Source organism: Pyrgilauda ruficollis, unplaced genomic scaffold (genome assembly GCF_017590135.1).
Source record: "Pyrgilauda ruficollis isolate IOZ18807 unplaced genomic scaffold, ASM1759013v1 scaffold73, whole genome shotgun sequence".
NCBI classification, from domain to species: Eukaryota; Metazoa; Chordata; class Aves; order Passeriformes; family Passeridae; genus Pyrgilauda; species Pyrgilauda ruficollis.
The window spans coordinates 4,143,782-4,156,709 of record NW_024529155.1 but is presented as its reverse complement, the minus strand read 5'-3'; the positions used below and the strand labels follow the sequence as shown (position 1 = coordinate 4,156,709).

At 42.1% G+C, this 12,928-nt stretch overlaps 1 protein-coding gene across 2 annotated transcripts in view; it reads left to right on the top strand.

The window, feature by feature from the left end:
• Nucleotides 1–12,928, top strand: part of FBLN1 (fibulin 1) — a 75,600-nt gene that overhangs the window by 39,350 nt on the left and 23,322 nt on the right. Inside the window, exons 12-15 of one of the 2 annotated variants that reach the window (XM_041486005.1) lie at nucleotides 97–216; nucleotides 1,056–1,187; nucleotides 2,236–2,359; nucleotides 10,243–10,698. In XM_041486005.1, the coding sequence (XP_041341939.1) occupies nucleotides 97–216; nucleotides 1,056–1,187; nucleotides 2,236–2,359; nucleotides 10,243–10,597 (731 nt within the window). In that variant the 3' untranslated portion in view covers nucleotides 10,598–10,698. Of the gene's footprint in view, nucleotides 1–96; nucleotides 217–1,055; nucleotides 1,188–2,235; nucleotides 2,360–10,242; nucleotides 10,699–12,928 lie in introns of those variants that run through there. The other variant, XM_041486004.1, reaches the window with a different exon arrangement.

Genomic DNA, 12,928 nt, shown 5'->3' with positions numbered 1-12,928 from the left:
AAACAGCTACCTTCCAAATTTTTGTCTTATTCCAGTATTAGGAGTGATGAATATTGCAATAAATTTGGGGTTCAGGTGTATAACTCTGCATTTCAGATTTGAATGAGTGTGAGAGCAACCCCTGTAGTCAAGAGTGTGCCAATGTGTACGGCTCCTACCAGTGCTATTGCCGCCGGGGATTCCAGCTCAGCGACATCGATGGCATCTCCTGTGAAGGTGAGCTCTGTGGTGCTGCAGGGAGAGGGTGGATGGCCATTTCTTATTGTTCATGAGCAATTCCATGTAGTTCTTTCATTTTAACATTTGAGTCTCTTCGGTATTTTCTTTACTTTCTAACTGTATATAATGAAGGTCTCCCGCCCATGTCTTTTTCTAGAAGCATCTCTTTGTATGTGTGGTGTCATTTTTGCTGTTCACACTGAATTGTAGCTTGACACACTATTGTAATTTGACAGAAATTTGTGTTTTTCCTGAGGAATTAAGAGAATTTCTAGTCTTCAGCAAGTGGAGATATGAACATATTTATGTGTTACATATGAAATACATTATATTACTAGGGAATATTTTATATAGCCTCTTTTTGTGGCTGGTTCTGAGCTAATGTGTTCTCAAATACAAGGAAGATGTGGGTGTGTCCTTGTGGACAAGATCCTGAGCTTGGACTTAGGTCTCCAAGACTTACTAAAAAGTGAGGCCTTGGGCAGAACACCTAATTTTGATTTCCTTTTGTGAAAATAAGGATAAAACTATTCCTCTCCCTCCCTTTTACAAAGCACTACAATACATGTCATTGTAAAGTGCTTGCTCTTGTCCATTACTTTGTCTCTTGGGCTCTGATACATCTTTTAATTTTCTTCAGTGTTCCATTTATTCCTCAAAATCTTTGCTATTTAGATGTTGTTGGCTAGAGCCACACCTATCTGATGATCTTCTTCATTGCCCAGAAACTAGAATAATCAAATTGTATTTGAAGCTTATAGCAGGAGCACTGTATGTGTGCACTGGGCTGAATGTCATGAGTGCATAAAATATTAGTGGTGTTTTTTTTCTTGCAGATATTGATGAATGTGCTTTGCCCACTGGAGGACATATCTGTTCCTTTCGATGCATTAATATTCCTGGGAGCTTTCAATGTACTTGTCCCTCCACTGGGTACAGGCTGGCACCCAATGCACGAAACTGCCAAGGTGGGTTCAATAACTGCAGGGAGACCTCACTGGATTGTGGAATTCTGACAAATTCTAGCAGTTTTTGTACTTAAAAAATGCCTTTCCTGTGACATGATAGGTAATGCAGTACACATCAGCTCGACATCTGAAGAAATAAGTCTTTTATAATACATATACAGGAAATTTCAGTTACAAAGTAATTCAGTAGAGACTACTTTTAAAAACATTATTAAATAATTATAAAAATTTCTTACAATGAAGATTCCAATGGTGAAATGCTATGAGTTAATTTAGCCATTAAAAGGAAATATCCTGCTGTAAACATGTCAGCAAATATTTAGGTGTTGTCCACTTAGTGGCACTGCTGCTCTTCCTTTTCTTCTGGCTGGTTGGTTGGGTTTGTGTTCTTCTTTTTTGCTATTCTGTCCTCTCCTTGCAGTCCTTCAGTAATGTTTAATTGCGCCCATGTTCTGTAGTACCTGACAGGATACTGGCCACATCTTGAGTGCTGTGTTCGGTTCTGGGCCCTCATTTTGGGAAGGATTTTGAGATGCTTGAGTGTGTCCAGAGGGGACAGTGAGGCTGGAGGGGGGCTTGGAACACAAACCCTGTGAGAAATGACTGAGGGAGCTGGGGGTGTTTAGCCTGGAGAAAAGGAGACTCAGGGGTGACCTTATCACTCTACACCTTCCTGAAAGGTGGCTGTAGCAGGTGGGGCTGGTCTCTTTCTCCAGGCAGCACTGACAGAACCAGAGGACACAGTCTCAGTCTGCATCAAGGGAAATACAGGTTGGATATTAGGAAAAAGTTTTTCACTGAAATAGTGATAAAGTTCTGGAATGGCCTGCCCAGGGAGGTGGTGGAGTCACCATCCCTGGATGTGTTTAAAAATGACTGGATGTGGCACTCAGTGCCATGGTTTAGCTGAAGATGTTAGGGCTGGGTTGGACTTGATGATCTTGAAGGTCTCTTCCAACCTTGTGATTCTGTCATTCTGTCATTGTCTGGCACCTGCAAGGAGAGGAAAAGCCTGTGTTTAACCCACGCCCCTGTTTCCATTTGGCAGATATCGACGAGTGTGTTGCAGAAAGCCACAACTGCTCTTTCAATGAGACCTGCTTTAACATTCAGGGTGGCTTTCGCTGCCTGTCTTTGGAATGTCCCGAGAATTATCGCAAGTCAGGAGATACGTAAGTACCTTCTTCTTCAAGGTCAAACAGGTTTTTGGTGGCAGGCCTACCCTGTGTTTTGCACTCACAAGTCTGGTTTCTTTCTCATGCTCCTCTTTCTAAGGAAAAAAGATACTCCCTTAAAAAATGCCATGTGTCAGTGGTTTGCACCATAATGATCTCCAGATCCATAAGCAGATACTCTCTTTCTGGCTCCCTTACAAGACAGCCTGATAGGAGGGCTATACTGGGCTTTGAAATCCTTGGCTTTTATTTCAGAATCACACATAGTCTTTCCTTACCTTCACACTTCAGCTGAAGGCTTCTTTTTAGCTCCCTCTCTGAATTCTCACCTGTACTGTTGCAAAGCATTGCGAGAATTTATTATTTTTGGTACCATTTAATTGAATCATAGACTATAAAGGGGTTAGAATGGACCTTAAAAATCACCTCTCATGTACAGGGACATGTCCCACTCGACCAGTTTGCTCAAGGCCATATCCAAACTGCCCTTGAGCACTGCCAGGGTTGGGGCATCCACCTCACTGGCCAACCTGCTCCAGTGTCTTACCACCCTCACAATAGAAAATTTCTTCCTATATCTTACATAAACCTCCCCTCTTTCAATTTGTATCCAATTTTCACCCATATTAAAAACCTGGGAATCCTAGCAAGGGTGGTATATTAGCTGCAGCTCATAATTGTGTCTCTAACCTAGCTCAGAGATAGTCTGTGCATTCTGGTGTGGGAAACAGGAGACAGCTCTGGGAGGAGAGGCAGCTGGCAGCTCTTTTATAGCCATCAAATTGAGCCAGCAGAGAGGAGAAGCTGCTGCAAACTCTCATTTGTGTAGCTAGAGTTTGTGGCTGGGGAAGGTGATGCTTTGCCTCCTGCCCTGTGGCTTTCAGGCCACCCTGTACTCCAGCAATTCTTCCAAAGGCTGTTTCATGGTCTCCCCGTGTGCCCCATACTCAGGTAAGTGTGTGCTCCACCAGCCAGGGAGGAAAGCTGACAAATCCCATTTGCTATCAGCCCACTATTGCTTTTCCCAGTCAGTGCTGGCATGGCCACCATCTGTCAGACAGACCTGAGTGCCTCCCCTGTAGAATGAAGCCAGCACTGATCTCCATCTCGGGGATTTTGTGGGGATTAGTTAGTTTGCATTTAAGCCTTAGTCTCTGAAATGTCATATAAGTGGCACAGCAGATGTATTTGATCAGAATGCTGGAGAGGAAGTTCATGGTGTAAACCTAGCTATTTATAAAGCAGGCTTGTGTTCTGGGAAGGGTAATAGGAATTGAATTTTAAATTAAATTTGTCACATCAGTGACCAAGCAGCGCCTCATGACGCAGATGTTCTCTTTATTTGTAAGACTGTGGGTTCATTGGTATCCTAATTTTTAAAAAAGTGAAAAAACTGCAATGGGCCACTAGGCAGAATTAGCAGATTTCTGCTCTTACATTCCTGCATTGCAGAGTTCAATTTATAAAATACATGTCATACACACATTCCATTTCATTTTCTCTCTTATCTGTATTTGACTTCATTGGCTATTTGAGCTATATGGGATCTTTTGGGAAAGCAGTAGAGTGTCTGAATGTTTCTCTGTGTCTAGGTTGTTGGGCTCTGTAATGGCTTTCTCTGCCTAACTCAGACCTACTCATGGGGTGAGATCCTTCTGATGTGCTCAGGCTATAATTAGGCTGAGTCAGACACAAATCCTGCAGCTGCTCAGTGAAATTCTAATTATTTTAATTCCTTCAGTTATTATCTTGTTGGATTTATTAGATTTTCCCCTCTCAACAGCTATGGATAGATTGCTGAAAAGATGTTTGCATAAAGCAAAGAGAATGTGAGTTCACTGTTGTTATTGGTGAAGCACAGTGGGTTCCACAGGATGGATAGGAATGTTACACCAGTGTGCAGGAATCAGGGTTTGTGGCTGGGATTACCTGGTGCTCACTGGGGAGCAGTTCATAAGGCAGCTCTTTAGCACCCTTTTTACAACCAAACTACTTTACATCTCCTTGACTGAATCAGTTTTGCATATGTACCCCAGCAGGGCTGATAGCCAGCATATCTTTGTTACATTCTGCATGATAACGACATTAAATTGCTTTTTCACCCAGGCTCTAAAATCAAAGCAGTTGGCTTCTTATCACACCTAGTTCAGATACTATTTTTTCTCTCCTTTTTATTCAAAACACATTCCAGTTTCACCAGCTTGGCACATCATAAGAAAGACAACTTATTTTTTCATTCCCATCAAGCTGGCACCTCAGGAAATTTTTTTTTACCCTGTTCCCCACTATTTTCATTGGAATAGCCGTAGTTTAATAGGCCTCAGTCCTGTAAATCCAAGTTTTCGTATTCTTATTTTTCTCTAAAATCCTTATGTACAGGCAACAGCACTCAGTGATCCAGAATTTTCTTTACCCAGTGCCTGTAAAGCAGAGGTTTTTTGCATGGTGGCTGTTGCAGTGGTGATTGCCACCAGGTGAAGTAATTGCAGGATCATCCCAAGCTATGGGCTGAAACCTCAGGATGCTGTTTAGATGCTCCGAGCTCCAGGAGGAAACAGTCTGTGTTATCTTCCTCAGAGACATCAAAATGCCTGGCTTAATCTAAATGGTAACAATTTTATTGAAGGCCATATCTCTTTTGCTTAAATTCTGCTTTTTGTTTGTCATTGATCAGTCTATAGACTTGGGATTTTTCCCAGGATAGATAAGATCTGCTGCTCCTCATAATAGAGCTTAACTTGCTGCACTGCCTTGCCAAACAGTTTTTGTTTTCAAATTGCATAACAATTAACTTCTCTTTATATGACACTGAAGTCTAACATTTGTAATATTTAAGCCAAGAAAAATAGTAGAAAAGATAAAGAAGCGTTTATGGCAACATGTCAGACGTGCTGCATTGAACCAAATGGGGAACTATTTGTGTTTTCTAGACATGTCTGTACATATTATTAAGGTTGCCTGGTGTTTATCATTATTAGGACGTTTTTAACTCTTTAAAATTTTGCCAAAATGTAACCAATGGCTGAAATTTTACATGCCAGGTGTCTGACTCAGGCTCAAGTTTTGGCAAATTTCAGCCAGAGCAGTTCACCCATTTCCAAGAACAAGTGGAGAGAGGAACACACTGGTTTTAAAGACATTTTGGTGATTTATTTTTTTAAATTTATTTTAACAGTTTGCTGTCATGTTATGGAGCAGAAATCTGAAATTTGTTATGAAATTGCTTTTGCACTTTTTGTCATACTTACCAAAATCCTCGGAAACTTTTAAAATTACAAACTTTGCAAAATTTGCAGAATTGCATTCAGCCTTTTTTAAGAAATTAAGACCTTAATGGGTAAACTTAACCAACTCCTCTGTGCCAAAATAGGCTCAGACATACCTGGAATCTTTCTGAGAGTTCTTTTGCTCCAAGTCCTTGAAGGATAAGGATTTCATAGCCTCAGTAGCAATCTGCATTTGTGTTTGGCTATCTGCCTCACAGCAATTTAATTCTTCCTATCAATTGGGAGGTCTTTTTCTTCCATCAACAAAGAGTTCACTTCTGATTTAGTGGTCCTGAGCTTCTTATTGCTCTTCAAAGCAGCCTGAGACATGCAGATCCAACTCCACAGACTGTCTGAGCCTGCTCCCACATAAAGCCACAGGAGGGGAGCCCAGTCTGTCCTGGGCCAGGTACTGCCTGCCTGGATAGCCCCAGCTCCATGGATCAGTGAGCTGTTTCTAGCAGCGGTGAGAGAGGAGCCAACCTGGTAAGAAGAAGATGAGAAAAAAATGAATACTTGGAGATAAGGAGGTTGAATGCAGGGAGGGAAGGATCTGAAGGTATGTCAAGGTGAGGAGAATGAGTCTGGGAGATGCTTCAGGGGCAGCAGGTAAAATGGGGTAAAACTACAAAGGGGGCAGCCACAGGGGTCAGGTCCTTATGGTCAAGGGTGGCTGATTCCAGGGAACTATTGACAGGACAAGAGGACATCAGGAAGCATTCCTTCACTGAAGTGGTGGCCAGGCATTGGAAGGGGCTGCCCAGGGAAGTGTTGGAGTCCCCATTCCTGAAGGTTTCCAAGGAACGCCTGGACGTGGCACTCAGTGCTCTGCTCTGGGTGACAAGGCTCTGGGTCACAGGCTGGACTTGATGGTCTTGGAGGTATTTTCTATCCTTAATGATTCCATTATTCTATTCCACATATGGATGAGGACCATCAATGGAAGTAATAATTTGGGAAGGCCACACAAAGATCCTGAAGGAAAGGATCTGTTCTTTGGGTCTAGGGCTGTGAGGTGGAAACAGAGAACTAAGTGTCAGCCAGGAGAGAATGGAGCAAGAGGAGGATTGGCAGTGGCTGAGTAGACAGTCCTGATGCCAAATATTTGAGTGGGAAGCAAGGGCATAGGCTAGGAAGGGGGATAGGAGGAAGAAACTATATTAGGAAAGACAGACAAAGGAGACAAGGATTGGATGCAAAGGCTCAGTGCTGAGGGCTAAGAGAATATAGTTCTGTCTCCTCTACAGCTTGCAATGTCCTAGAGACTTTCTATCGCCAGACAGGAGGAGCATACAGAGCACTTGTCCATCCTCATCACTACTCTGCTGCATCCTGTTTTCCTTCCTGAAGTGAGGCTCCAGATTCTCCTCTGGCTAAGAATTGTCTGTGAAGACCAACCATCAGTTGGTTTCATTCCCTTGAAGTTCTGGTCTGTTTAAGACAAAAATCACCTTCCCTGCACAGCTGATCATTAGCATCAATGTCCATGATGTGGCAATGGCTCACCCTGGACCTCATAGTGTGATGCAACCTGCTGAAAAGAAGTGCACACCAACAATAGCATGAGCCTTTGCAGTGGAATATATTCCAGGAGGCCTGGAAGATGGTTACAGCTCTGGAAATCTACAGCATAGAATGTATAGTGAGGGTATAGTTCACTAATAAAACTTGGTTAGTTGTTCAGCATGTTGGTTTCCCTGTAGGAAGTAAGTAATAAAGCCATAAATCTTGCTAATAGAAAGTTTGTTTTCCTTCAGTACATGAGGAATTGTTACATACCACTCAACTCCTTTGAGCACAATGAAGTGAAAATCTGACTCAGAAATTAACGTGAAGGAAAGCACAAAATATTTTTATCCTTGTTTTTCTGTTACAAAATGTTGTATTTATTATCTACAAATGGAATCCCTCCAGTTTTGGTAGTTTTCATTTATCAGTGTTTGGTACATGAAATTCAAACTAGGAGTACTTCTTTGAAACCAATATTTCAGCCACATATAATAGAACAGAGTAGAAAGTGAGCTAAAATAACTGGGTTCAAAATCAGGAATAAGAATTTAGCAGCAGAATACACTTACTTCTGTGGCCCTGATATGCACCTGATTTCAGAGTTTTGCAAAGACATGTAAAACTGCCCCTGGGCTCTGGGCTGGTTTTCTCTGGTGGCACTTTGTGCCTCCTCAGCACTCCCCACTCCTGCTGGGCCCCCTGGCTCTGTCCCGTGGCTCTCAGTGCAGTGGCAGGACCCAGGAGCTCTGCAGGCAGCTCCCCTCTCCCAGGGAGCCACAGGGCTTGGGCTGCTCCCTTGTTGCATCCCTCCCATGTGATTTCCTGCTGCCCGCTGAAGTCTGGAGAGTACACCGGGGTTGAAATGCTCTTTGTTTCTCACCTTTGTGGTGTGTGACCCCAGAATGAACTCTGGTTCTTGAAAGCAATAATATTTGCTATCTCTCCTCTGTGGTTATTTGATGGAACAATTACTGCACATTAACTGAACCTGCAGTGCAGTGTGCAGTGCATACCACCAAAGCATGAGATAAAAGATCATGAATTTTGAATAATTTTAGTCCTAGCTGCAGGCACATCTATCTGCACAAATAACTTTCTGAATCCACAAAACGTCCTTTTTCTTCGAAAGCTGGAAGTTTTGGTTTTTTGTTCTCTTAAAAAATTCTGGCCATAATTTAAAAATGTATTTTATTTTTATAAAATAATAAGGGAGAGCATCTTTATGAGAGTGTAAGTGCTCATAAGCATGTACATGCTTCTAAGAAATTGTACTTGAAGAAAACATTCCCAGCTAAGGAATTAACTGCCTCAACTTGCTCCATGATTTCAGCAAAACCAAGTAGCCTCATGATTTTAACAATACCAAGTCATTCTCCTTAGTGGAGTTATTAATGACGTTTCAGAAAAGAATGCAGAGCTCTCCATACCTGAAAATACTTCAAGAGTATCCACGCCTAATTAGCTGGCCATCCTGTGAGGACTTGTGCGTGATCTTTAAACACATGAATAAAACTAAGAATGCATTCTAATCTTCAAAGAATTGCTTCAAAGAACCACTTTTGTTTGCAAGTAGTATTAAAAGAAAACATGCAACACACTAATTGAAGAACTGAGGGTGCTTTTAATTAGTCTTCTTGAAAGTGATGATTTTGCATATAATGAGAAGTTCCTGGAATTCAGATCACAGTGCATTGGCAACAAAGTGGGGCTTGCTCGTGAACCACAGCTCTGTTGGTAGCAGATACTGCTGATAGGAGCTCAAACTCATGTCAGAATAAAGTAATGAAATGGACACTCAGATTTCCTTGAGGTGGTAAGAAACAAACCATGCTTTTATGCTGGAGCATTTCTTGGTAAGGAAAGAAATTGTTTAGGTTCCAAAATTTCAACCGGTGGAGCAAATACTGCTTAGAGTGGAGGGACTCTTGCATATAATTGATTCATAGTTTTGCAGGAAGCAAATTTGGAGCTAAATGCTCAACCTGATCATGATGAAATTTTGCAAAGTCATCATCCAGCTGAGATTGTTGTTTACCTTTACTTCCACACACCTGCCTGAAAGGATATTTGGGTTACCTGTGTGGTGATTTGGGCATATCTTTAATCTGAAATGCATACAAACTTACCCAGTAAGCAATCCTTTACACACTTCTCAAACCCACCAGGTACCATGATGTCAGATCTTCATTAATGTGTTCATAAACTATAACACTCTTAAACAGCAGTGACTTGGATGCCCATAGCTGTCTACCATATTTTCTGGACAAAGTTCTCTTCTCTCTGGAGCAGAAAGCATGAAGATTGTGACTGCTAATGTAAAGGTTTGTTGCTGCCTGCCAGCCTGTATGGGTGATCTCTTGCCAGGGCTCTGGATTTTTCACTGTGACGCAGTGCTGAGGGAATGAAGGAGCAGAGGGCAAACTCCTCTCAGCAGAATCATTCTCATGACTTAGGGCTATGTAGGAGGAGACTGAATGTGTAGGACACATGCTGGAGACATCAGGCCATTGGATCTTGTTTTCAGGGCTTGCCTAGAAGGGTGTTATACTGACTCTGGTTCTGATAGCACAGAGCAATACTTGTGCCATATCAGCAGGAAAAGGTTCATCTTCAGAGACCAACTCCTTGGACATTCATGGTTTTCAGAGTACTTCACTCAGTCTTAAAATACAGCCAGACATCCCAAGTAAGACACACTCCCTTACCATTTAGAATCTCTTCCTTTACTGAACATATGTCCAACCAGCAAAAGAATAAAACTTGGAGGGGAAAACAGTGGCAGTGTTCTCCCAGGGGGGCTTGGCTGACGTAAATGAAAATAAACTCTCATCCCTGCTGAGGTGCCTGACTTGATCCATCTGTGCGTGCAGAGCAAGGGCAACACTCCTGACAATGGCAACGCTTCTCCCAAAGCTCCAGCTGCAGGCAAGTTCATCCTCATTGAGTTCATATCCCTTTGCAATATGAGTGAGGTGCCAGGCTGAAGAGTGGATACAGGATGCCAGTCAGCCTATCTTTTCCCACCCCCACTGCCCTTGCTCTCCCTCCCACTCGCTACGTGTGCGCTAATCTTCCTCTTGTCTTGTGTTCTCACTTTTCTTGCAGTCGCTGTGAGCGCTTGCCTTGTAATGAAAATAAGGAGTGCCAGAGCCTGCCTCTGAGAATAACCTACTATCACCTCTCTTTTCCCACCAACATTCAAGTACCCACCGACATTTTCCGCATGGGTCCTTCCAATGCTGTCCCTGGGGATAAAATTCAGCTGTCCATCATCAGCGGGAACCAGGAGGGGTTTTTCACCACAAAAAAAGTGAACAACCACAGTGGCCTTGTGGTCATGCAGCGTCCAATCACAGAGCCCAGAGACCTTCTTCTGACAATTCAAATGCGACTTTCCCGCCACGGAACTGTCAACACATTTGTTGCCAAACTTTTTATCTTTGTCTCTGCACAGCTTTGATTCCTCACTTACAGTCATCATTGGCTACTCTTTCTCTTCTAAGAGTAGCTTCCCCCCCCCCCCGCCCCCCCCCAATTTTAATAAAGTTTTAGTTCATCTGTTGCATGCTGCACTTGCATTTTATTTGCCATCATCATTACAGTTTTCCACTTTCCCCTATAACTGAACATCTTAATTTGTGGAGATTCTTCTGTGTACTCTGCATCATAATGCAAAGCAGAAGTTGTTGTCTAAGAGTTCATTACCTGAGCATACTGAGGACTGAAAGCCATTAATTTACTTCACAGAGTAGGGGAGTCAACTGATCATACACAGTTACATAGGTTTAGGTCTAAATTTTCCAAAGAAAATAGGTACACATTTTGAGCTGTCTCAACTGAGACATCCCTAGAAAATTTCATCACTTATGCAGCAAATAGTGTGCATTTTCTGAAAATCTGTTAAAAGGGCTTAACTTGGACCCTTAGGACCCCTGAGGTGCCCCAGCACGTGGGTCAGTGTAAAAGTTGCAGCCGGATTCTCAAGCTGTCCTATTGTTGCTCTGTTGTATCCCGTGAGCTAATGCTGAATTCCACCAGGTACAGATCCCAGTTCTAGCCTCTAACGATGGTACAAAAGCTAATCTCCTCTAAAGAACATTTATTTGAGAGATATTTCATCTTTCTTTCTGTGGAGTTTTTGCTGAATGGAAAAACTAATGACAGCAGAACAGCAATGAACTTCATAACAGCATTCAGCTAATAGCAGAGAGCTCCTTTCTGTTTCACAAGCTATATCCTGAAACATTCCCCTCTACAGGAACATTTGAAAAAGACATTTGATTTGTCTCATAACACTTTTGTCTCTCCAGCTTTCCTATTAAAGCTGATAAATTTTGACCAGTAAAGACTTTATCCACAACTACCATCACACCAAACCATAAGTGCTATGAGAAGTCAGTCAGAATTCCAATGTCCATTTCTTTCTTCCTTTGCTTTGACTTTCTTTGTTTACTTCTAAGCAGTCAAGAACAATACAACTGGAATATTTTTGGAATTCTTTTGTTTTCTGAGCTGGAAGAGGATTTATGTATTACAGAGTCCTTGTGCTGATAAATATTAAAAGTTCACTCCGAGAGATATGATCCAAAAGTTAATGTTCTACACTGCCCTGTGCTCAGTCATCTCTGCTGCTCATTAGACAGGCAGAACAGTCATTCCATAGAAGAGCAGGGAATCATCCATGTGGATGCACCTACAGAAAAAATATCTCACTGTGTAAGTGCTGACAGTCAGGGTACAAGGGTGGAAACTGGGAGCCTTCTAAAGCAAGATCATGAGCCTTAATCACCTGAGCACAGGGAATGACTCCACTAGCTGGAAGCTGCAGGCTCTCAGGCTCATCCTCAGCCAAGGCCTGGATCAGGGCAGGATTGCAGCACTCTGCCAGGGTATTGCATGTTCCCCAAGGCAAAGTTTATCAACGCTGGCTGACAGGAGTTCAGGTCTCATAAGGAATGCCAGGGTTTAATAAGCCTGTTGACACATCCTTATAAAGGTGCCAGAAGCTGCCAGTGGGGAGAGAGTCCCAGCTTTAAATACTGAGAGCACAAGCCCCTGTTACTTGAGCTAGTGGGGTTAATTACTGCCACAGAAGGTGCTTATATATAAATGCTCTCTGGCTACCAGTTCCTTATGAGGCCATAATGAAGTAGGATAAATATTCAAAAAATATTCATTTTTGCAAACATTAATATATATATATTTTGGCAGGAAAATAAGGGAGTTTGAGAACAGGACCCTCAGTGTTGTAAAATGCTGCCACATTGATTGTATTTAGCAAGGAATTCAAGAGCACAAAGCTCACATTCCTCTGGGTTGGACGCTTGAATGCTGCAGTGTCACTGGGACTTTCAGGACCATGTAGGTAATTCCATTACTATTCCATAAGTGCTATTTATATTTTCCAAATGAAAGTTAAATCACAGCTCCTGGTCCAAAGAATTTATTGACTGAATCTAAGAGACAATATGAAAAAGAATAGTACCAGGACCTTAGAAGAATGAAAAGATTATACTCAGGAAATAATCAGAGCAGTTGAGCTGTTTCTTAACTTTCTTCTCTTTAAATGAAAATGCCTAGAGGGAAGAGGATCTCCAAATCTGTAATTTGTGCTAGAGGCAGAAAACTTGAAGGAAAGGTACAAATAAAAAAGTTCTCATCATTGAGGAAGAAACTTTTGCCTTCATAGTCATATGTCATAATCCCCACTGTAGGAGAATATGAGCAAAATGGAAAATATCAGCTAATCAGAAGATGAAATGCAAAGATGATGTGTAAGGATAAAATTATT